The 26,200-nt window shown below is 44.1% G+C and overlaps 2 protein-coding genes across 4 annotated transcripts in view; both read right to left on the bottom strand.

Moving 5' to 3' along the window:
* Positions 1-862: 862 nt before the first annotated feature.
* On the bottom strand, positions 863-16,918 carry GPR176 (G protein-coupled receptor 176). Of its 3 annotated transcripts, none has more exons than XM_085894463.1 (3): positions 16,721-16,918; positions 5,506-5,761; positions 863-5,280 (listed from the first exon to the last, which is right to left on the bottom strand). In XM_085894463.1, the coding sequence occupies exons 2-3, from the start codon at positions 5,748-5,750 to the stop codon at positions 4,167-4,169; spliced, it is 1,359 nt and encodes a 452-aa protein (XP_085750589.1). In that variant the 5' UTR covers positions 5,751-5,761; positions 16,721-16,918; the 3' UTR covers positions 863-4,166. The 3 variants fall into 3 exon arrangements, with proteins under 3 accessions (XP_085750589.1, XP_085750587.1, XP_085750588.1); XM_085894461.1 differs by lacking the exon at positions 16,721-16,918 and adding an exon at positions 13,512-14,077; XM_085894462.1 differs by lacking the exon at positions 16,721-16,918 and adding an exon at positions 7,853-7,990.
* A 2,409-nt stretch (positions 16,919-19,327) lies between these two features.
* Positions 19,328-26,200, bottom strand: part of ACP7 (acid phosphatase 7, tartrate resistant (putative)) — a 50,303-nt gene continuing 43,430 nt past the window's right edge. Inside the window, exon 14 of the mRNA XM_085894460.1 lies at positions 19,328-19,722. Coding sequence (XP_085750586.1) covers positions 19,657-19,722 — 66 coding nt within the window. The 3' untranslated portion in view covers positions 19,328-19,656. The remainder of the gene's footprint in view (positions 19,723-26,200) is intronic.

Genomic DNA, 26,200 nt, shown 5'->3' with positions numbered 1-26,200 from the left:
GTCACAATTCAACCACCAATTATTTCTGATGTCAACATAGACCAAAAGGTCATCATAGGCCGAATTTCTAAAATTTCAATTTTCATCCGATTGAGTTGAAATTTGAAGAGGAGTTGCATATTTGGTCATTGAATTCAACCACCAATTATTTTTGGGGTCAAATTTGTTTTATGGATTTTGCAAGTATCATGCTCGGTATGACATCTTAATCTTGTTTGTTTGTGTGCAGGATATCTCAGAGTTGTGGACGGATCCGGATGAAATTTTGTGGACAAGGACGAACCGATTAGATTTTGGTGAAGATCTGGATCCGGATCCGACTACTAGGATATTTTTAAGTGATTCTTCACCATTGATGGATAGGGCCAAAAGCGATATACAGCATGATATCTCAAAAAGTTGTGGACGGATTTGAACGAAACTTAATTGACACATTGGGTGTGTGACAAGAACGAATTGATTCGATTTGGTTAAGATCTGAAACCGGGTCTGGATACGAGAATTATTTAATTTCTAAAGTGATTCTTCACTATTGAGAGATTGGGCCAAAAACGATATAGTACTGCATAGCATGATGTTTCAAAAATGCAATGGGCCCGATATATTTTCGTGGATCAGGAATTGTGTGGTGGAGGTATGCATTCTACCAAGTTCCCTTCTAGTTGATTTAAAAAAAAAACACATTTGTCTCATTAATTAGAAGCCATCTCTCAGCTCCACCTGATCTGGTCTCACTGTCGTTCCAGTCCTCCTCATTCGGTGATTGGCTTGTAATGCCCTCAGGGCAACTTTGGATGTGCACTAAAATGCTGCCACATCATTGGAACCATCAAAAAAGCGATTCAGTAAAAGTAGGCCTATGTTTGTTAAATCTTTTATTTCATACATGTAATACAAGTACATTGTCAGTGTCATCATCCGTATTAAGGGGCACTATTTACTGGGTATTAATTCGTTTCTATTTCAAGATAATGGTCTCAGAATATGAGTTACCAGGTAATCATTGTTTACATTTAGCATGCTGTAATGTTAGCGAAAATAAAAATGCACTTGCACATGGTCATCAAGAGTCAGGGTCATGACCAAGTTATTCCGAGACTACAAAGCACACAATGAAAAAGAAGAAGCCTGTGGCCCTGCGATTGAGGAATTGGTCGAAATGCCACAATGCAGTTCTCGCAAAGCCTTGCGTGTCGATTAGACACAATTTATTGTAATTATCTTACAGATCGAGACACACTCATGTAAAGGCCCTGTCACACCTTGACGTTTTAGCCAGCGTATGCCGACCTATGAAAAATTTGTCTAAAACGCTGGCGTACGTCGAATACGTTATGGGTAAGTTTTGTATACATTAAGAGCACGCTGAAGCACGCTGGCATACGTCGTAGTCCGCCGAGCTCGTCGACAAATTTTAAGCATGCTCAAAATTTTTCGACGTATGCCAGCGTATGACTCACACGTTCCGCATACGCTGGCCATAAGTTGTAGGCACATTATGCGATCGTTGACAGACGTCGACACACGTTACTTGTAAGTTACTCATAAGTCGAAACACGTCGAGGTAATGTTTAGCGTACCCGAAACTTATTTCTAACCTATGAGTAACGTGCTTTGAACCTATGTGTAACGTATCTCCAACGCATATTGACGGATGTAGACGTACTTGATTGACGTCTTCCGGACGACCACAGAACTTACTGAACGTGTTTCTAACTTACAGCTACCGTATAATGGCGTATTGGCTGCATTTAGGGGAATTGGTATACAAAAACGGGCTTCACAGGAGGAACCTGTCAGTGTTTCAGACTCCATGGTGAGTAGATGTCCATGTCAGTAGTATCAGTAGTAGTAGTAGGTGAGCGGGTTAGTAGTAGTAGTAGTAGTAGTAGTAGGTCCATGTCAGTAGTAGTAGGTGAGCGTGATGGGGAGGGTGTGGGTGATGATGGATCCTCCTTGCATCCGCGTCCACGGCCACGGACAGGAGACTTCTTGGCAGCATTCTTCGAAGTTTTCTTTGGCATGACGATGATGTTGACACTTCGATGTCTAGCTTGGTTATGATTAAAATCGTCGAGCGGCAGCGTCCATTTAAATAGTCGAGCGGCAGCGATTTAAATCGTTGAGCGGAAGCCTATTAATAGGCTACGCCACGTGATCGTCGGCGATACGCTGCCGCGCTATCCATACGTTAGACTATCGTTGGGCATACGTTGTGAACGTCAACAACACGCTAATATAAGCATTCGTTGGTATAAGTTATCTATTAGTTATCGAAACGTTCTGTGTACGTTACTAATACGTTATGCATACGTCTAACTCATTATGAATACGCCCAAAACTGAAAAAAACCTCAATAGTTCAGCGTACGCCAGCGTTTTACATACATTTTGATACGTCGCCATACGCTGGCTAAAACGTCAAGGTGTGACAGGGCCCTAAGATATGAAAAATAGTTCCAAACACAAACGGTTTCCTGCTCAATGGCATTGCTTTTGGGCACACTGCTTGAAATGTCCTTTGCCCCGAATAAACTGGTTTAAAAGTGTACAATCTTGTAATACCCATTCACCTTTCATGGGTAATTACATTATATTGACCTCACAAGGGTAACTATACTCTTACCATGTTTCCTGTCCATGGAGTTTTGGTCGTTTTTTCCGGAATCTTACCTGTTCCGGAAGCACAACTCATCAAACTTCACTTTTCAGTTCAATTGTGATGGATCTATGATCAATAAAGAAACCGATGCTAGTGCAAACGTTCATTTCAATGAAACAGCCAAGTGATTCCTATTGTTAGGGAAAACGATGGATTTCATCTTTCTAAAGACATATCTAAAAAAGCCCAGCTCTTGTAACCACAACAAGAATCATTGACAGGACAAAACATCCACATTGTTCTCATCATTGGGGTAATCATCCGGCCTTCTAACCATATCTAACAAAGGGACTATTTACGTGTAACATTTAATATGACGTACAATACAATCAGGATGAACTTCCTCTCCATGTTTGTGTAGCATTTAAAAAGTGGGCAACTTTCATGTACATCTTAAACAAGTACCATTGATGATTAAGAGCTGGCACAGTAGCCTAAGAGGTGTCTAACCTGGGATTGAATCCCAACCCAGCTATAAACTGTCATCCTGCTGTTTCACATGCCAGGTGAGGCATTGTGTACGGCATTCTTCACGAGTTGGTGTCTTTCCCGAAGAGTAGGTGAGTAATCACTGGCACCCAGAACACATCATAAATTCCTGCCTGGGCTGGGAAGTCAATGGCTAACCAGCAAGCATCATCCATACCCACAGAACTGCTTCGGTAGCAAGCACCGACCCTTTGTAAGGACCATTGATGATTAAGGGCTGACACGGTAGCTTAAGAGGTATGCACAATCCCCTCAGAGTTGTTGAGCCTGGGATTGAATCCCGACCCAGCTATAAACTGTCATCCTGCTGTTTCACCTGTCAGGTGAGGCATTAATGTGTATGGTGTTCCTCACGAGTTGGTGGATGTTAAAGATCCCATGGTTTCTTTCTCAATGAATAGGTGAGTAATCACCAGCAACTGGACCACATTGCAAATTCCTGCCTGGGCTGCGAAGTCAATGGCAAACCAGCGAGCATCATCCGTACACATAGACCTGCTTTGGCAGCAAGAACCGACCTTTTGTAAGGACCATTGATGGCGATGAGTATCCTTTGAGAATTTCGCTTTCGATGAATCGTGTTGTAAAATGTAAGAAAGTGGACAAAAAGAAAAAAACCTATCTCGTGCGGTCTTGCATTCTTCACTTGTGATCCCTTCTATCACCACTTATGCATTCCAATCTACCGGGTCCATTCATTTGTCTAAGTCAGGTCAGGTCAGGTATGGGAGCATGCGCCAGAGCAGCGCGTCGTAGGCCTGGATCGGCAGGTGCCAACACACACCATGCTTCAGAGATGAAGTACCCCATGCCAATTAGCCGATTACCCATTGGAGTGGTAAAATGGCAGCTGGAAGAGACAAAAACTCATCATAAAGTAACAGCATTAACAGGAAATCGTTTCCCTGGGCAGTGCAGTCCAACAATTTGGGGAAAATTTTGATTTTATCTACATTTGATAGGTACTAACACAGCTGAATGATTTGGCACTATGAAAGAACATCTCTGGCGAGCCATCACAGGATAAGCTCAGCAGCATTTCGCACTTTATTACTTCTACTTAATCCTCCTTCACACCTACAGCATGCCTCACGCTCCTCGCACTGAATCAGTTCCTCCGGTGTGTCCCCGAGAGGCGGCAAAAGCCTCTTCTTGCTGCTCCGATTCTCAGGCCACCATTGTGATGGCAATTCAAATGGACCAAAAGCAAGAAGACCTTTATTGGACAGTAGTTCTTCATCAATGGTACCAGGAAGGATTTCCCCATTATGATGTTGGAGCAACGACATATCTAAAGTAGTGGCATCTCGATCAACAATGAGGCTATTGTTATAAGCTGCAATTATTTCCCGCCGTTCATTACCGATATTATCATCCTGCTGAAGAAGTGAAGTCATTCGCTCCAGACCTTTGTCTTTTTCTGGTTTGCTACAAAACATCTCAAGAAATTGTGGCTGACTACCCAGGTATTCTTTTGACAAAGGTGCAGTACGAGTCACGTCCACTGTATTCCGTCGACGACACCATTGTTGATAATTCTCTAATGGTGTAAGAATATGCTGGCGAATATTGAGGTTGACACTGGCATAAGCAAGTGGGATGGCAAAGAGTATGAGCTTGGGCAGCCAGGCCACTGTCAACTTGAGACATTCTGGTAGGCCTGGATAGGCAGGTGCCAACACACACCATGCTTCAGAGATGAAGTAGGGTACTGAACAGGGAAGAAAAACTAAGAGTATTATACCAAGCATGACATAGATCTCGTGTTCATTGTTCAACACAAATGGAAGACTTTGGCTGCCATGCAACTTCCTTAAGCTGATAAGCTCAGGTGTGGACTTCTCTTTTTTATCACCACTGAGAACACACCTTAAAAGGAACATGCAGGTGAGTGCCACTGTAATTGGGAAAACAATTGTTGAAAGGTCATAAGCCACAGCGTAAATAAGCTCCGACTGTGAATAGTTGTGCGTACTCCTACAGTAGGCAGCAGAAAAGAGATCAGCGGTGTTGTCCATGGTGAAGACAGGTGTGCTTGCAACAGAAGCATGTATGCAGGTGTAGATCAGCAGGTCTCGTGCTCTGCTTGAAGTGAGGTAAACCTCAAGTGGATAAAGTATGCTGTAATATCTGTGCAGGTACAAGAAATAGAATCAAAATAGAATCAGAAATGAGAACATTTCCTTCTGTTAGGATAGAAAAGACTGTTAGATTACACACAAGCGAGTCATTTCCCCCAAAAACACCACTCACCCCTCTCTAGATTGATAATATCAAATACACAGCATATGTTGATAGGCATCAATGAGGGTGATGATAATGAATGTTTCAATTTTAATGGTCATTGTCACTTACCTATCTAATGCCAGCAAGCCAAGGCAAAGCATCACCATCGAACCAAAGAAACGCTGAGCAAATCGAATCACCGTGCAGGCTTCTGGACTTCCCATCCAAGGACAACATGGAGGAGCACCGTGTGAAAGGATGTTGGAAGGGATGCTGGCAAGGCTTACACCCAACCCTGCTGAAGCCAATCCCATGAGAAAGCAGCAACTGGCAGATCTTGATCGCAAGGACTTTCGCCACGTGCAACAGGCCATCAGCAGATTCCCTGCGCATCAGGACATTAAATGTCCGGGTCATTTAGAGATACAAAACGCGGGCTCGTGTTCCGCATTACCCTGATCGCCTTTTTCATCAAGGAATCGTGAATTCTTCATGAAGATAAAAATTGGGATAAGAATGAAGGTTCATATGAAAACTCGAAATTAGAATTTGCAGCATTTTTGTTTTCTTCAAAAGTCATTGCTGCCACAGGAGCATGTTAACTTAATTTGCTGCAATATAACACACAATTTGCTTCTCAACCAGTGTCTAATAATTAAATAGATGCAGTTACAATGTGCAAGATTCATAACTCATGAAATATTTTCAAAATTTTGGATTGTCAGTCCATATTATGGCATTCCGATCGAGAAGCACTGCATTTAAGTGCCAATCACAGCCCACTCTGAATATATTGTTGCGGTTATGGCTGTTAGGGGTTAAATAATGAATCCTTAGTATAAAATAATTATTTCTTTAGTATCTATTTAGTTAAGCATATTGTGTTAGATGTGATTAGATATGCGTCGTGTTAGATAGATGATCGTCCTTTCCATAATGTTTCTAATCGCCTATCATGTTATAAGTTTCTTTCCCACATCCATCTCGAGTCTCATTCTTCCTTTTCCTGGGAGAACCAGCTAAAACCGGCTGCAATTTGACACCAGAACACCAGGTGGAATCAAAACGACGATCAGGATAATTTCACGCTCCTAAAATCCAGAGCCAATCAAGTGCGAGCATAACAAATACAGAGTGAACAGCAATATGGTAATTTGGTCTCCCGACAATTCACCAATTGGAGGGAATAGAAAGCGGCCAGGAGAATGAGCACGCAAGGGCCAATAGCGAGAGAACAGCATCAACTATACGCTCCTCGAGCTGGGTGCCAAGAGGGCCAGCTGGATATACAACTATTCAAATCAAGAGTAACAATAGGTCGAGACACATGCCAGGAGGGAAGAAGATAAAAGCCCTGTAATCTCATGCTCTCGTCATCTCCAGGTGGCTTGCACGGTTCGTCTCCTGGTGGAATCTCCTGTGGGGTTGCTCATAGTCTCCTAGTGACCTTTGGCGCCTAGTTTGCGGCCCGTTGCGGCTCTTGGTGGCATGGTGTGCGGTTCGTGAGTTCAGGCACACACTGCTGTGTGATTGTTGCACTGAGTTGTACTGTTGTTGTTGTAGTAGTAGTAGTAGTAGTAGTAGTAGTAGTAGTAGTAGTAGTAGTAGTAGTAGTAGTAGTAGTAGTAGTAGTAGCAGTAGATCCACATTGCAGCAAAAATGCGTGATCACAGCACGTGCTATGAGGTCACCTTATATATGTGCCTTTCCTGCCATATACTTGTTAACCGACCTGAACTGGGTGCTTTTGAACTTTCACGGGGAGTGGGGGTGGGGGGGACACATCTCAGCCATCAACGGTCCGATGAACTTGAAAATTTGCACACGCATATACAGCGCCATCACGTAATGAATGTGATGGTAAAAAAATTTTTCATAATATTGTCGGGGAGGTGGCTGGGTTCGAACCCCACTCCTGTTGGCAGTTGTCGCAGGGGTGTTATTCCTCGGAAGCGGACACGCTCATTCACATGGATTTCAGCTCACGCTCGAAGGATATGGTGGATGGCAACACCACTGTATGGGGGAAGGCAACACCACTGTATGGGGGAAGGCAACACCACTGTATGGGGGAAGGCAACACCACTGTATGGGGAAGTCAACACCACTGTATGGGGGAAGACAACACCACTGTATGGGGGAAGGCAACACCACTGTATGGGGGAAGGCAACACCACTGTATGGGGGAAGACAACACCACTGTATTGGGGAAGACAACAGAGCCCAGTGAGGGCAATAGCGGACGGAAAAGGAGAATACATTCAATGAAACACGAATATTTATAAGGACAATAATGAAGATGAAGTGAAACAGATATAATAAATAACTTCTATGATTGAGGCCTCGCACACACAGATACAATCACAGACAAAGGGTGACAAACAAAAATAACCCCCCCCCTTTCTAAATACACTGGTACTCAGTCTGGCCCTCATTGATCTGGTGTTGGTGAGCTTTGTCCGGCAGGTGTACTTACAAGCAAAATGGCGCCGTCTCTTGTCGAGCCCAGAAGGAAGGTGCCTCCACCATCCACATGCACACACAGGCAGAATGGCGCTTCACTCGTCGCAGCTTCCCTCACTCGACACGCGCAACTCTGGCCGGCACCTCCTCGATCGGCTCTGCTCAATCTGCTCTGCTTGATCACTCCGGACGTGCAATCTGCTCTGCTCGATCTTCTGTCTCCAAAGCCCCCTCGCTAAGCACACTGCGCCTTTGATCCTCCTCTTTCTTATCACCCTCTCTCTCCTCCAAAACCGGCAAGGTGGGGCTTCTCCATCTGTGGACCTGGCTTGGAATATAAAAACATAGGGAAAATCACAAAGGGTAAATCACGTACAGGGAAACTTATTTTTACTCCCTAAGCTAATTAACACTGCACCACCCTTGTGTGGTGACACATAACACTAAATCTCACAGAGTCCCTGACTAATTTACATCGAGGTGCTTCTACACATCCATGGACCATGATACACTAGTGACTACACAATCCTATATGTACTATTAAATCGGTTCATCTACCCCCATAATCATAACAATATGTTGGAGCTATCCAATTAAAATTAATTTACTGGGCTCGACCCTGTAATGTTTCACTGAACCGCTTCTCTGCCTCAAATTCTAATCGTTGCCCTTTCTGGTATATCCATCCTCAGATGTGGTTCCGCATGAAGGGCTGAATGGCATATTCCTCCACCACAGTTTCTGAAGAACTAGAAAAAAATATGCTGAACTTCCACAAGAACTGGCACAGATATGAGGAGTTCAAGTGAGTGGTCACAACCACTGTCAGGTGACTTATCAAAAGTGGCCTCCATGGGGGAGCACCCGTCAAACATCCCTTTCTGCATGAAAGTAACAAAGCCAAGAGATTTAAATATGCCCAAGAACATCATAGCTGGGATGCTTTCATCAGTGGGGAAAGGTACTTTGGAGTGACGAGAAAGTTTGAAAATTTTGGAACAAAGGGAAGGCAGTAGGTAAGGAGGTCAGGTCAGGTATGGGAGCATGCGCCAGAGCAGCATGTTGCTGCATCCACTTTCCACTGGTACTCCAAGGCCTCTGTCTGGCCCATCATGCTTGGCCCATCTCCATCTCCTTGAGATGCTGGCTGATCAATCTGCTGCAACCATCAGGCACGTGGTCAGCCCATTGGCCTCCTACACTCACGAGGCTCCCTTGCTGAGAGAATCTGGTGAGCAGGATAATGAGCCACATGTCCATTCAGCCACAACTGATGCTCACGGACTATACAGGCAACAAATCTCATCTTAGTCTCTCTCAGCAGAGACGGTTATTCAACCGCTCATTGTACACAAAGTCTGACCAGTGATAGCCAAGGATTTCCCGAAGAGACCTGGTACCGAAGGAGTTAAGTCTCCACCTCAGATACTTGGTAACAGTACAGCTCTCAAATCCATAGCAAGACTGGAAGCACCAGTACCTTAAAGCCTCGGACTTTCCTCCTCCTGCAAAGGTACCGACAGTGCCATACCACATGATCCAGTGAATCCACAACTCCCCAGGCCCGAACCAGGCGTCTATTGATCGCTGGCTCACAACATGTGGAGACATGAATATCGCTGCCAAGGCAAGTCAATCTCTTCGTGACCTCAACATACTCACCACAAACAGGTAAAGAAAAGATTGCAGCATCCAAGATGTCATTGAAAGCCTGGACCTTAGTTTTGACCCTGGAAACCCGTAATTCCAGTGGCTCTGACAACTCCTTCAGCGCCTCGAGGGCCCCCACAAGGATATCCAGTCTCCACAAAGATAACTGCATCATCTGCGAAATCAAGATCAGAGATCTTGACATTCGCAAACGATGCACCGCAGCTTGATCTCTCAAACGTCCTCCCCAGAATCCAGTCCATACAAGTGCTGAAAAGTGTGGGGGCCAGAACACACCCCTGACACAATCCAGTCACAATGGGAAGCGGTTACTAACCGCTCAAAGTAACCGGCCCAGCGGGCCTTCACTTCGGACTCCTCTGTCAAGAGCCTACCACCCTCTGCTCCAACTTCAGTACACCAACGGATGGGCTTGAAGGAATGTAATGCACAAATTCCTCTGTAAGCAGGAAGAGAATCACATGACCACAGGTTATGTTCTACCTCTTCACAGATTCCTCGCACATAGGCCTCCTTGTCCACCCTCAGTGCACATCGTTGTACGCCTCAACTCCCTGAACAGCTCAACTCTGCCAACAATCCTGGTCCTGCTACTCTGGTCAATGGTATCTCATCCCTTGGGAGACAGTTCTTCTTCGCCTGGCAGTGGGTTCCAAGACATCCGCTGGCAACATCAAGGATGGTAGTCTTGAAGGCACTCCACAACGCTTAAGGATTCCCAAAATCACCCAGACCCCCCAAATCTCCACTCAACATGTTCGCAAACTCCTCAGCTACCCTCTCATCCTTGAGTTTGCCAACATCCAGCCTAGGCTGGGATGGTACCATTCTCCTGGATTTAAGCTGCAATTTCAATTGCTACAACAAGCCTGTGGTCAATATTGAGGAAATGAGCACTCCAGTAGACCCTGCAGTTCTGAATCATAATCTAGAGACCATCAAACAGCACATGATCAATCTCCTTTGCCACACCACCAGCGTTGGAATACCAAGTCCAGCGATGAGCCTGTGGGCAATGAAATCATAAACCAGCCCACCCTAAGTCCACAACTTCTTGCAAAGTCAAGGAACTTGGTGATATTCTGGTTCACAGTTCCAGACCCATGGTGACCAACACGTCTCATAACCATTACTATCAGTATCAGTCGATGCATTGAAATCCTCCAAGACTGGAAGAGTAACTCGCCTGGGGCACTGATCAACCAGAATAGAGCGTGGCATCGGATGCCTCCTTCACAGAGAGATCACTTGCCACAGTCAGAGCACACACTGAGATCAGGGAAATTACACCCAAGGAGTGATGAATCCTCAGTCTCATAATATGCTCATTGAACGGTGTTACCTCAATTATGATGGGACTCAACTGAATGGACAAAGCTACAGTGACTCCTTGGGTATGGTAACATCAGATTGACCAGACCAGTCGTAGGTGTAACCACCCGCCATGATCTCGCCACAATCAAGTCCAGTCTCTGAACCTTAGGGAGTGCTGCAATACTGATGTTCAAGTGCTGCAGCTCAGATGACAACAGATAGGTGATCATCCTCTCAAAGGGATAGGACATTCCAGGTACCCACCCAAAGAGACCACCTCAGGTTAACCCAAGGAGACCGCCATCTGGTGATAGGAAGGAAAGTACGACCATGGTGGAGGCACCGCCAGCAATAGCAGAGCAAAGCTTGTCGACGTTCCGTGCTCGAGGTGTGTATGCATAGACCAAATGTAACAGTCTAACGGGTTAATAAACCAATTTACAAAGTGTTGTGAATCCTGCTCCCGATGACAACACATGGTTTCATCAAAAAGAGGGGATTTATTCATAGGGAGAAAAAAAAGAGTAAAGGGGGGAGAACAGAGCCACACAGCGGTGATTGCATTAAATAATAAATTATGCCCAACGCACCCCGGAACCACGACGGCTTTAATACATGTGCCTTAATGCATCAATTCAGGGGGACATGGGACTCAGAAGGGGATTGACGAGACAAAAGAAACCCTGTATTGCACTCATCCTGCTCCTGTATAATCACTCGGCTCGTGCCCCAGCCAGGTCGGTCATTGGGATCCAATCCATGCATGAAACGGTTCTGTGCAGGACTTGTCCTTGCTGCGCCCCGCATGCCTTCCTTCCAGGACTCGCGAGCTCTCCACTCCGAAGACCCACAAGGAACTCAGCATCCAATCACCAACATTCTTGCACGTACCAGAAACCATAAGGAACCAATTTTCTTAACCATATGCAATGCCTGCACTTTTATGGTCCCACTGGGCTCGTCAAATCATGTCTTGGTGCGTGCTCATTGAACAATGCTGTCGAACTGATGTTCATTTAATGATGTTCATGGCCTTTGGCTGACCCTCAATCACCCGTGAATTGCGCTCACTGCTTGTGGTGTCCAGCATGGGGTTTAGATACAGATACATGGGTGGGGGGGGGCGTGGGGTGGTGGGAGGAGGTATGCTACATCTTTCTAAACACATAACCGACACATTCTATCACATGCGGGAACGACACCACACTTACACAAACACAGAGTATGAAATAACTATTCCAGTCTATCCTCCATTTTATCCCATAGACCAGATCGGTAATGGTATATAATCATGAGCACCTCTTAAGTGGAATGTTCACCGTAAGCACATGTGCCACAACAGTCACCACTGCAAGGGCTCTGACCGAGCTTGGCCAGAACTCTTCCAGCAAATTTGGTCAGAACCCTTTGTCAGACCCTCACAACAAAGATTCTCCCCACTCCTGGAAAGAGAACGACAAAGGTGCTTCAAGGACGTCTGCACAAGGCCAAAAAGGCCTGGAATGAAAGGCTCCCTTTGCGTCTTCCATGTTGTCTGCTGTGATCAAATGTTTAGGCATTCCACTCTGCACAAAAAAATTATTATTATTATCTCAAGGGATTTGCTTGCTGGCACTGAGGTAGAGTAAGAAAGGTGATGTATGTGGATAATGGCTGATTGTGTACATCTTATGTGAATCAGCTAACCAGTCATCTCGGGAATGTTCGTAAATTTGCGTGTAGCTTATAATAAATGTTCATATTTGCACTCTTGGATTTCCCTAGACCGGTGAAGCTAACACATTCACATTTATAGTTCGAGAGGTTGAGCAGTATTCAGCAAAACTAGTTCCAATGACTGCAGGGGAAGGGTAAATGATTCAGCCTTATTCCTCGTGTAGGATGTTACGATCTTGGGAAATTACACATAATTGCTTATGTCAACGGGCTGACGTGTTGTCTGTGCAGCCAGGATTGAAGGAATTTGGGAATTTTTTGACCTAATCCATCCTCTTTTGCAGATCTTTTGAAACGGCCAATATGCTACATGTGCATAAAGCTTCATGTGCCGTTCCAAAAATCATCTCCAAAATTCCACCTACTGACCATTACAGATTCAAAGTACGGAATCGAATCAGATAGTGAGAAACATCAAGACTTTTTTTTTTTGTAGTATACTTACTATAAATCAACAATTAACTGTAAGCCAGGTTTATTGTCCCGATTGAATGCGTTTTCATATTCACGGTTTTCATTGCACCTTTGTCTGCCTGCAGGTGTATGACCTTTGGGCCCAAACATTAATATTGATGAAGGTCACATTTTCCATTTTCTTTATCCACCTCGTTTGGTACATAAAGCTTGCACAAAATAACTTGAATTGATGATATCCATAATTCTCCCATTTACTTTATTTGAAATGAGGAAATCCTGTTTAGCAGGGGTCTGGAGCACTCGTTCTGTTAACCCTCAAGATAAGAGTGGAGGGTTTGGGTGGACAAATCAGGATACATGTTTGCCATTCAACCTTCAACCTAGTACAGTTAAACATTGAGATCCTGTTTGAAGGCACCTCTCCTCTAAGCAGTGCTCATCCAAGGAATACTTACAAGGGACACGGTGCTACGCTTCCACCCATTCACCCACAAGTTCCTCCATTCCCACCCAGCAGCCCTGCAAGCTGCGATCGCAACAATAACTTGCTTTACCTGTAACGGCAGCAGCAAGAAGAAGCACCTGGGCGATTGTCGTGAAGTCCCGATAGACCTTCATTGCGGAAAACGACCCCTCCCGCATTGTCGTCCCATTTGGTTGCGAGTCCGCTGCCTTTCCCATCAAGTAGTGACCAGAGAGAGAATTGTTTAGGATTTTCATCACGAGTTCCAAACGAGCGCTGCCCGAGCTTGCACTGCGGAAAGCTGGAGTCGCTCAAGTACGACGGTCGTTGCAAGCAGAGGGTCCCACGCGATTCACCCACTAGGAGGCTTTTCGAGCTGATACTCTGCACTGGAGATTGTTAACTGCTACTCCTCAGAGCAGACATCCTGGTACGAGTACAGTTGGGTAGCGTCACCCCGCTAGCTCTCAACTACGTTGTAATATTGCAGTATCTGCGCGGCTACAGGAATGCTCAATGCGAAGGCCTATTGGTCACGATCTGCTGTCATTGATATGCGAGAGAATGGGGAGGGATAGTGTGAAGGGGTGGAGGGAAGGGTGGGGGTGGAGGCAGAGAGGGAAACCTCCTGCCATTGTTGGTGGGCGCATTGGCTGAAGCACAAAAGCACGTGGACAGCACGCACAACCTTTTGAGGGTGTTTTAGTGTTAGAAACCAGTTCGTGTGGACTGTGGAACCATGACAATCATACAGGTGTATTCATGAAATTAATAGTTTTTGACATAAACCCCATGTACATCATATTTGTATAGAAGCAAGCAAGGTGTTTGATAATCTTGGCTTGGACATCAGACATGCAGTCTCATAGTGGTGGGCTGGTGGCAACAAATCTCTGCGATTTCACTGGACGATGCCATCGGGAGAAATCTAGCCTGGCAGGATTGACCGCGGTGGTAATGCTAAGAAATGAGATTGCTTCACACGGGGCAGGAGAGGAATGAGTTACCACTTGCTTACTGTTTAAACCAGTAAAACCAAATGAAGAGGGAACCATGGCCCAAAGGAAAATATCATGCTGGCTCAGTCATCGCCCGGATCAACAAGCATGAGGCGGGAAGTGATAAGTGTGTGATCAGACAGCAACATACATAATAATAATTAATAATACATAATAACACACAACAAAAGAAACAAGAAAACGTTAAAAAAAAAGTGAGGATTGCTTTGCAATACATGTCTCCTACCGATGTGATATTTTGTCCCCTACCGCTCATTCTATCCATGAGATTTTGTCCACCTCATATGTCTTACCAAACCTCTCATTCCACCCATGAGAGATTTTGTCCCTACCCACCCCTCATTTCACCCATGAGAGATTTTGTCCACCCCATGCGTCCTTCCCCAGCCCTCATACCACCCATGAGATTTTGTCCACCCCATGCGTCCTTCCCCAGCCCTCATACCACCCATGAGATTTTGTCCACACCATGCGTCCTTCCCCAGCCCTCATACCACCCATGAGATTTTGTCCACACCATGCATCCTCCTCTACCCCTCAATTGTCCACTCTATTTTGTCCAACCCTGCTGTTGGTGTTTCCCCACTCCACTCTCCTGTTCTTTTTATTCTGTTGCATCCTGATCTACTCAGTGTTCTCGCTCTTCCATGAGCTTTGAGTTTGTATACAAAATAAAATTAAAAAAAACAAAACAAACTCAAAGACCCAAATGTAAAGAAAAAAAACAGCAGAAAGTGCACAAACCAAGGTGGCGAACTGATGAAGTACAGGATCATTGTGACAAGGGAAGGAAACTAAAGGAAGAAAAGAAGGAAAATAAAAAAATTCAAAGCTGTCTGACTGAAATCAGACAGACAAGAGAGATGAAGTCCAAGGTGAATAGAGATAATAAATGGTAAGAGAGACAAGGCTGTGAAGTAGAGGATTACACCAGAATTTGAAGACTAGGAATTCTACAAAAAAAATTAAATGGAGTAGAATATTTGAACTTAGAATGTCCTCAGGCTGGCAGGATGGCCGAGAGGTACACACACTCACCTCTAAGCTGTGTAGCCTGGGTTTGAATCCCGACCCAGTTATACAACTGTCATATCAGTGTTTCACAGGCAGGGTGATCGATTCATCAATGTGTGTTTGCCCTCGGATTGACGTTAAACTGGTCTGTCGGCATGAGTTGGTGGTTGTTAACAATCCCACGGTGTCCTTCACGAAGAGTAGGTGAGCTATCGCTGGCACCATGAACAAATTACAAATTCCTGCTCCGACTTCCTGACCCTGAGTGGCGACCCAGCCAGGATTATAGCAAAGCAACTGCTTCGGCAGCGCGAACGCTCTGCATCAAGTATGGTACACATCATGGTGACAATGACGAGCGAGAATGTCCTCAGTGAAGAGTAAAAATAGGAAAATTGAAGGCAAACCACAAAGGAAGCCGAGATGGAAAGCACAATGAGGAACTGCACAACATGCGGAATCAGGTGGATGAACAATACTGAAATCAAGAACTCGTACAAGCCAGGACAATGAGATCCCAACCATTTTAGAGCGAATTAAGAGCTATTGATATAAAGCTTGAAAAATAACAAAGTATCAGGGATTGATGAAAGAACTACTGAGCTATTAGTCTGGGGAGGTATACATAACCAAGGTGATGGATAGTTCGATACATGAGAAATATCATTGTAAAGACATCCCAGTAGACTGAAGCAAAGCGGTCATCGAGCCAATGTACAATAAAAAGATTGAAGACAAGAGAGTAAAAATCAGAGGAAGTCTGTTAAACATCCCAAGCAATGTATTTCTAAAGATATCCTTTGGGGAATTTGTGAAATGAGCAGGATTCCGGGCAGGAAGCAGCACAATAGATCAAATGTTCATAATCTGTCCACTATCGGATAAATTGTAGAGCATAACCAGCTGCTTTATCATAACGTCGATTCTACAAATGTCCTTGTAATTAATGTACAAGTACACTAATATCTGCAAACGGATTGCCGGCATGTAATTTATGGACAAGGTCCTCCTTGAGTCTGAGATTGATACAAAAGAGAAGAATTAAAAATTCAGCTTTGTGATAAAACATGTTCTGCTGCATAAGGGGAATGTGCACACATTTGAGGGCATGACGCCTCCTGCACATCGGCAGATGCTACGTGAACGTGAAGCACATAGCAATGAAGCCGCACCTGTGAGCACCATTACGACTGGATGAAACCGAGATGCCTTTCCTTCAATGCAGAAACCAAAAGGCATTCGACTCGGTGGCAACATGCCAACTCACCTCACATCAAATACGTTTTGTCTGCAGACATCGGACGAGAAAATGATGGTGGTCATCTTGGAGGATACTCATGGCCATCTCACCCATTGCGTTTTCCAGAAGGTCTTTTGAAAAGGAGTTTCTCAGGGTCTGTGTTGAGAAGTGGAATGTGTGTCATTTGTGGAGTTATCATGCGATTGTCAACCTATATCAGCGATAACCTATATTACGCAGATCATATTTTAAATTGCTGGCTTCAAAAGCTGCCCACTACCTTGGAATTCTCCTTCACGGACTCAAACTCCTTCCTCTACCATTCTCAGATTATAAGTGTATCAGGCCTTCACCCAAACTGCCACATAATGTGACTATCCACGATGAGCACATGTGCTGTGAATTCTCACCTTACCACCGCTTTGAGGACATGGAGTTGAGGGTGTTCTGTGTTGCTTGTATATCATAACAACAGGCAGTCTCAGGGTGTATACCTTCCTCATCATGGGCAAGTTAATGGCCTTGCAGTCTTTATCAAAGGCTATTTTGATCTTGCTCTTACCACACTCTCACATCTACACCTCACCTCTGCTTCCCCCAGGATGTTTTACCAGAACTCACCCATTTATTTAAGCTCATTGCACAAAAATGAAATATTCATTCATTTCCCGATTCACTCATTATATAGAAACATCTTCTCCAGTCTGTTATCTTGTATTCTTCCCTTCAGTCATTTAAGTATGCTGTCTACTACCATCCCATGATGTCTGTCATTCCTACTCCTAAACCTTTCTACACCCATCGAGACTCCGTCCCCCTTTTACCTATAACATCTCCTTGCATTGTCGTGCATCTCTACAATATCTGTCCAGCTGTTTCACCTTCATCACACATTTTCTGTAGGTCTGCACTTACGTGAACCTCGAAACCCGCATAAAAAGGTAATGGAGGTTTCACATGTGGAGGATACTCAGTTTTTGTTTTTGTTTGTTTTTTTCATTGACATCGAACAAAGCTTTATCAATAATCACAGCTAGGATTGTTGAACTCCTGCTTGACAACACACTTCCAGTAAACATGATAAAATTTAGGAAATAAACCCATAGAACAGCCTGTCTACAATTAGACACAATTATGAATTCACAGAAGCAGGAACTTTCTTGTAGCTAATTTGTAAAGTTGTGTTTGTTCAATCAATACAATAATATGCTTGTTCGTCCATCTATGTGTGATGCTCCTTTCCACCCATTGGTTGGACAGCTTGCCTGATTCCACCGACAATTTCAACCTGAAAAATCATATGGCCACCATTTTGGTGATATGCAAAACCAAAAACATCTTCGAAGCTGTTTATATTCACAATCGCCATGCCCTCCCTATAAGTTTTCCGTTCAGTGTAAAACGACCAAAGTGACTGTAAAAATGATCATCAAATACCGAAAGGTCGGAGCCGATAGGCATCCCGGGCCTTGTGAGGGCCACAATAAGTACAGGCCTCAGACTTCAGTCCTTTGGCTTCAGGCCACTGCAATTGGAATCGAGCCGAGCTGTATAATCACAATGTATTGGCTTCAGGCCACTGCAATTGGAATCGAGCCGAGCTGTATAATCACAATGTATTATGTATGCACATGGGCAGTGGGAATGGTTTTGCTTCAAACCTGGGTTATGATGTTCAGAGCAATCGAGGCAGCGGTTTGTTGCCTTATACACCACCCAAATGAACAAGGAATTATTTTACCACGCTGGTTCTGCGGGCCCTTGCTATTATTTCAGACTATGATCTCTAAAACGACTTGACCAGGGACCATGAAACCGACGTGTCTTTTACATATATATATATATATATCTTAAATATTTAACGATGTCATATATATATATATATATATATATATACATATATATATATATATATATATATATATATATATATATATATATATATATATATATATATACATGCATACATATATATATACATACATACATATATACATACATACATATATATATATATATATATATATATATATATCTTAAATATTTAACGATGTCATATATATATATATATATATATATATGCATTTGGAAGAAGATGATTGGTTTATAGTTGTTTATTGGCACAATTAGGTTGCTTGAGAGTTGAAATTCCAAGGGCTTTCCACATATCTCGTGGGACTGCGAATTGGACAGGTGACCATGAAGGGCTATGACATGTAGGAGCCATGTTGCCGTTTTGATGGAGGTTTCTGTGGACTCGGTGATGGCATGATAGGGGAGGGGAAACAGTTAAATAATCTTCTGTTTTGATGAGGTATTGAAGAAATATGTAATGATGAATGTGCAAATGCCGAGGGGGTAGGGAAGGACAGAGTTGGGAGGGGGGGGTTGAGGACTATCGGTGGTGGGGAGTGGGGTTTGAGGAGTTGTGGTGGGGGTGGGGATGGGGAGGTGGAAGGGGTTTGAAGGCTTGGAGTTGGGTGGAGATTGAAGCCTTCAGGTTGGGATGGAGAGGTTGCGGATTTGGTGTTTGTGAGGAGGAGGGTGAGGGGGGGGGGAAAGAGTTGAGGACTTGAAGTCAAATTTTACATTTTGAGGATGTTCCATGGGTCCCTGATAGTAAATATATAAAAGCCATGTTGCACTTTTATTAATTTGTTGCAAGAAAGCGATAGTATCCGAAACAAAAAAAACAAAATGTAACATCATTGGAAGTACCATAATTCAAAGTCCAAGGTGTACAGTCTAAATTATATGACATTACAATTATCTAAAGCATCATAATTAAAGTACATACTTCAAATCTCATATTCAAAGCACGTGAATCAAACCCATTATTCCTGTTGTGGTTATAATATTTTATTCTCAATTCATGTCCCATAACATCAATCAAATACCCTCCCAACAACACTGCAGCTCACTGGTATGTGTGCGAATCACTCCAACCCCCAATGGAGTGGAGACTATAACCAAGCTGCAACACCGTGAAGGTTCTTGACGATCCAAATGGTATCGATGATCTTTCCATCCTGGCGGTAGACACAAAAGCTTTAAATGTCAGAAGGCAATCTTCGATGATTACTGCAATGCAACTCGATCACTAAAAAGTGTTGCGATTCATGCAAAATATATGATGACATGCATGGCAGGAGAAATACATATCACACCAAACAAAAACAAAATATTCACCTTTACAGGTCAAAGTTCAAACCAGCTTTTTAACCCAGTTTAGTGAAAGTGTTTAATATCAGAAAAAAATCATATAGCTGTGTTATCGAGTTTAACAACTTAGTAATTCACGTCTGATGTTAAGAATGTAGTCATTAGTTATTACTTTCAATGACTGTGACTGGTGATACCACGATATTGGACAGGGTTCCCCTATGTTTGTACGTTTGTACCTCTAGCTATCCTTCTTGCCTGTAGCAGTGTCTGGCATTCTGGAAATCATAAATGCAAGCTCTTTGCTTTTGGCATTCAAAATTATCGACGCCTGGCTTACTTATTCCCACGTGCAAACAGCGAAGAGCACTTGATGCGACTTACTTAGAACTGTTCTCTCCCAATAAAAGCTGGCACAGTCAAACAAAGCATTTTGGGTACAATTTATTTCTGGTTTACAGGAATTAGCTCCAAATCCCTGGATTAAAATCCTATCGTTGTGCCAATGATTTCACACTAACCACTCCTCATCTCAATGAGAGAATGGCAGCAGTGACATCACCCACATGTATCTCAAGAATAAAGCTGGTCTCGAAGATGGCACATGAAGTTCAATGCAAACAAACAAATCCCACATCCTCACAGTATACTGTATGTGTATATCCTGTATGTATATATATATATATATATATATATATATATATATATATATATATATATATATATTCTTGTGGTTCTGCAAAACCACATGCCTCTAAGGCAATGGCACCCAACATACAGTGATCCCTCGGCAGTCATTTCATTAGTCTTCATGCAGTTGGACCTCCCCTCATGTCTCGTGGGTTAACGGGACAAAATGCATTGCGTGGGTCTCGTGGTTAGGTCTAGTATCTATCTCTAATTCATATTCTGATTCCTACTCCAACCCTTTCCTTTTTGCCATGGTACAAAAAAAGCATACAAGCACACACACCATTCAATAGGCAATTGATAATAAGCACATCATGATGCCTCCCATGGCTCGGATCCACCACATCTACACACTACATACTACACACTATACCACCTGCGCATCGTGCACCATTATTTATTTATGTCTATATCACCTGCACATTATGTGCACTATTTATGTCCGGGCAGTGTTTGTCTCGGGACGTGACGTGTCTGGGTGGTGTTTGTCTCCGGGCCCTGTTTTGTATGACCGGTCGAAAATGGATTTCAGACATCATTTTGTTTCCATCTTCACTGTTATTCTATGCAGAACCATTTTGATGAGACGGTATGAATCGTAATTAACACTCCACTGCAAGTGTGCCTTCCCTTTCCACACCCTTCCTCAATCCGCCACTCCCCACCCCTCTCTCTTCCTCCACCCCTCCCCCACCCACCTCTTAGTATTCCCATCAGCGAAGTGACGGGTGGTATTTGTTAGTTGGTCAATAATACAATGTTTTCCTCCCTATAATGTTGCAGTATGAGATGCTTTGTTGGAGGTGAGGGAAGTGTCCTCGTGAGTACAATCTGCTTTGTGAGCCTGTAAAAAACCAGACTATGTTTCTTTTAATGTGGCTGAACATGAGACAGTATGATCCATCAATAAATATCTCAACTGCAGAAGCACAGCAGGGAGAAAAACCAAGATGTGAACAAATAAAATATAAATAAAATATTAAAGCAAAGCAATGGAACACACACACACACACACACACACACACACACACACACACACACACACACACACACACACACACACACACACACACACACACACACACACACACACACACACACACACACACACACACACACACACACTTTTACTGACATTTTGTAGCAATTTCAAATTCCATGACCTTTTCCTGATCAACGGGGACTCCGCAGCCTGACGTCTCACACCACAACAGTGCAGCGGTGCATTGGCATGCATCAAAGCTTGGCACAACAGTCACTTTCATCTTATTATAGACACATTACCATGGCAAAGTTCAGCAAATATTTATGATCTTTAAACCTTGCTACTAGCATGGCTCACATTCACCGGCTCTTACCCTCCCCCCCCCAACCCCACCCACAACGACCACCACCACCACTGATCTTCCAATGTTAAAAAGATTTTAACCAGATGACATTTTGCAACTGCAAAATTACATATTCACAACTGGACAGTCCATTAAAAGTATAAAAAGATTAGTGCGCTGACAGCAGGTGTTTGGAGGATTACTCTTAGTCTGCTTTTGTACCTGGCCAGGATTGAAGGTTGTGATGTAGCCGGTAATAATTTTTTTTAAATCATAATAAAGGGGTCATCCCCTGCATAAAAAAAATGTCTAAATAATCCTCGTCAAACACGCATCATCCATCCAAGTCAGGAAAAGAAAAGAAAAGAAACAAACTACAAGAATTATCCAATCCCAATTTCATTACTGTGACGTCACGACGAGCAAGTTTGGTACTTCTTCATAGCACAAATAGGTCAGGGCAACAGGCAGAAACTCAAAGCAGATTTCAATACATCATTCGCATCGACCAAATTGCAATGTCATACATGAGCAAAGCTTACAATACTGTAATCATCAACCTCTGGTGAACAAACTATCCCTAACCCTGCATACATAATGGGAGACATTCCAGATATCGTCACACTCAGCAACCCAACAGGTAACTGTACTGAACCCAAGTTGCCTGGATGCTTCAGACGCTATACAAGGAAAATGCCCTCTTTCTCCAAATGAAGATGATGTTCCTGGAGCCAAATTGCTCCGCACGTCTGTTGCAGACCACGACGTGTCCACTCACGTGGTGGCTTGAATGTCAAGTTTTGCCTGTTTGTGGGAATACAGTAAACTTAGTGAAGACCTATGTTAAAAATAACTCGAGTCATTTAAGAAGTTGATTGCCTCACCTAAAGCTAGCATCACCACGTGAAGATTCAGAAGCATTTCCCTTCTCAAAAAGAAAACTTGCAAATCTTCTCCATGCCAGTCGTCCAAGTGCAAGACAAAAGTTTTGCGTTATCGTATAGATGCTTCTGCGATGTAGACGATGCTGCGTGTGCTCAGAAGTTGTACGCTGGAATTCAGTTCCATAGATGAAGACTGGCTTTTGTTGATTGCAGATTATTTTGTACATCCTTATAACTTCCTCATTCTATTCAATCTCACCCTTCCCTCCAGGACATCAAGACAGCTGTTCACCTCATGTCATACCCCATCCATACTCCTGATCTTTTCTACCCTCATTAACCCTTGCAAAGCCCACCCCTACCTTTTCAGGTTATTGTGCTCACCCTCCTTCACCCTTTGTTTCATTCCCAATTTTTCCCTTCCTATTCTTGCTATATTCGAGGTTGTATCCAGTTTTTTTTCAGCCCCTGTGTCCTCCTCCTCCTCTCTTTAACCTCATACTTCCCCATGCCCATTGGTTCACATCTGTCTGTCAGTCCGTTTCCGTTGTGTTCGAGTTCTTCCACGAGTCTACATTTTGTATTCAAAGAAAAACTAGCCCTCACCATCTGACAGTGGAACTTGCCATGATGACATGCCCAATCACACTCACATTCATGGAAACACTGATAAAGCCAATAGTAACATACAGTAACAGTTTGCAGAGGATAGCAGCAAGAAAATGTAATGACATCTTTATTTGTAGTTTGATGTCTTTTCTGTTAATTTAAAGATGAGAAACTTTTTTTAAAAGTACAATATTTGGGATGAAATGGCATGAAATTCAATCTAGTTTACGACGGGGAAAACCTTAAAAGTAAATAAATTTGTTCCCATTACTTGCAAAAATTAGCGAAGTCAGATGACTCTATGATTATCCAACAAACCTGAGCCAATTATTTCACTGGCAGTAATTCAAATAATCAATATGAAATTGAAATTTTAATCAAACTTTCCAAACCCAACCCTCTTACATGGAGACGATGGTTAAGTGTCAGGTCAGGTCAGATTAGATCTGTAACTTGCTGCAGGTACCGTGTAAACCTGCACAAACGTGTTCCATGGTCGGGTTGTCGGCAACTAAACAGTCCCCCCCACCAAGATTCTTGGTGAGGAGGGTGTATGATATGGACACCCAGCAGGATAAAGAACAAAATCTGTCAAAGGGTGGAGGAGCTCCATGTGAGCCAACGGCCATCCATATCAAGTGCCCAACTGTGTTTGCAGACATCCTCCTGCAGTTGGGTTACTTTTTTCTTGGAGGTTGGTGGCAGGATTTGCACTCCGGCCCACGTAAAGCCCTTCATTCCACAAAATATTCGAAAAGCATAAAGAAAATCTGAAAACTCACGCTGTGGGAGTACCTCCTGTGCAGCTACCCTTCGCAGAGCAGCTAACTGGATGAAGGGATTGGGGCAAAGCCTTCGGGACACCCAATCTTTGATGGGAGGGAAACCACGGGGTAACCTTCCCAGGTCAGATTGCAGGAGTGTGTGTCGGGGTGGTGCTGAGGTGTCATCCAACAGACAGCGGTCTCCTTAGGTTAACCTGAGGCGGTCCCTTCGGGTAGGTGCCTGTAATGTCCTATTCCTAAGAGAGGATGATCAACTGTCTCTATTATCATGTGAGCTCAAGCGTTTGGACATGGGTAATGCAGCACTCTCTGAGGTTCAGAGACCAGATTGCAGTGAGATCATGGTGGGTGGTTACACCTACTATTGGTCTGGTCGCTCTGATGGTTACCATGCCCAAGGAGTTGCTGCAGCTGTGTCCAACAAGCTGACTCCAATGATAATTGAGATAACACCGGTCAACGAGCGTATTATGAGACGAAGGATTCATCACTCCTTGGGTGTCATTTCCCTGGTCTCTGTATTTGCTTTGACTGAGGTGAGTGATCTCACCGTGAAGGATGCATTCTATGCCAGGCTCGAGTCTGTGGTTGATCAGTGACCCAGACGAGATACTCTTCTAATCTTTAGGGATTTCAATGCATCGACTGGAACTGTTTTGGTCTCCATTGGTCTGGAACTGTGAACCAGAATAGCACGAAGTTCCTTGACTTGGCAAGAAGTCATGGACTTAGAGTGGCTAGTTCATGGTTTCAGCGCCTACACGCTCATCACTGGATTTGGTATTCCAACGCTGGTGGTGTGGCAAAGGAGATTGACCATGTGCTCATTGATGGTCGCTGGAGGATGATCCAGAACTGCAGGGTCAACCGGAGTGCTCAGTTCCTCAATACTGACCACCGGCTTGTTGCAGCAACTATGAAGTTGCAGCTTAAATCCAGGAGAATGGTACCATCCCAGCCTAGGCTGGATGTTGGCAAGCTCAAGGATGAGGGGGTAGCTGAAGAGTTTGCGAACAGGCTGAGTGGAAATTTGGGGGGTCTGGGTGCTTGGGGGTACTTGAAGAGTTGTGAAGTGCCTCCAAGACCACCATCCTTGATGTTGCTGGTAGATGTCTTGGAACTCACCGTTGGGCGAAGAAGAATTTTGTCTCTCAAGGGACACTGGATACCATTGACCAGTCGCAGGGCGAGGTTTAATGGTAGAGCTAAGTTGTTCAGGGAGCAGAGGAGTAAAACTGTACTTGCGCTAAGGGTGGACAAGGAGGCCTATGTGCGAGGAATCTGTGAGGCGGTAGAGCATCACCTGTGGTGAAGTGATTCTCATCCTGCTTACAGGGGAATTTGCACATTGTGTTCCTCCAAGCCCATCCCTCGGTGTGCTGCAGTTAGAACGGAGGGTGGTGGGCTCTTGACAGAGGAGTCCGAAGTGAAGGCCCGCTGGGCCGGTTACTTTGAGCGGTTGTTCCAGGCTGATCCACCAGCTGTCGAGTTGGATGTCAGGGGTGTTACAATCCCGATTTCTGACCCTCCAATCAACTATGGTCCACTTTCGTTTGTGGAAACAGGCTGCGGTGAACCGGTTGAAATGGGGTAAAGCTTCTGGGATCTGCGGCATCCATGGTGAACTTCTCAAGACTGGTGGAAATACTGTACTTGTGTCGCTGCATGCAGTTTGGTGCTCTGCCTGGAACACAGGCATCATCCCAACTGACTGGAAGAGGGGCCTTGTTGTCTCTCTCTGGAAAAGGAAGGGTGATCGCCCAGACTGGAACAACTACCGAGGGTTGATGCTGCTCTCAGTGCCGGGCAAGGTCTATGCTCGGATAATTCTTGATAATGTTCGCCACCATCTGCTTGGGCACCAACATCCAGAGCAGTCAGGCATTCCACCAGTTAGGTTAGGGTGGTGGGCTTGGGATCCTCGGATCCTGAGTTCAAATCCCCCTCAGCTGTTGAAGTAATACCAGGTGGGGTTGACCTACCTGCCATCCTTCTGAGGTCAGCAAAATGAGGGCCAGATTGCTGGTATCCTGTGTCGGAGTGGCGACC

Source organism: Eptatretus burgeri, chromosome 9, assembly GCF_056783735.1.
Source record: "Eptatretus burgeri isolate ZD-2024b chromosome 9, Ebu_testis_v1, whole genome shotgun sequence".
Classification (NCBI taxonomy): Eukaryota; Metazoa; Chordata; class Myxini; order Myxiniformes; family Myxinidae; genus Eptatretus; species Eptatretus burgeri.
Note: the sequence above shows the minus strand (reverse complement) of the source record. Positions and strands in the feature narration are given on the sequence as shown.

Bases quoted from the DNA above. Each gene is read 5' to 3' on its own strand.
- GPR176 (XM_085894461.1), bottom strand. From the start codon at position 13,677: ATGAAAATCCTAAACAATTCTCTCTCTGGTCACTACTTGATGGGAAAG. The intron at 5,762-13,511 runs GTAAAGCAAGTT...CCTGATGCGCAG, and splicing joins TCTTGCTGCTGCCGTTACAG to GGAATCTGCTGATGGCCTGT. The intron at 5,281-5,505 runs GTAAGTGACAAT...GTACCTGCACAG, and splicing joins GGCTTGCTGGCATTAGATAG to ATATTACAGCATACTTTATC.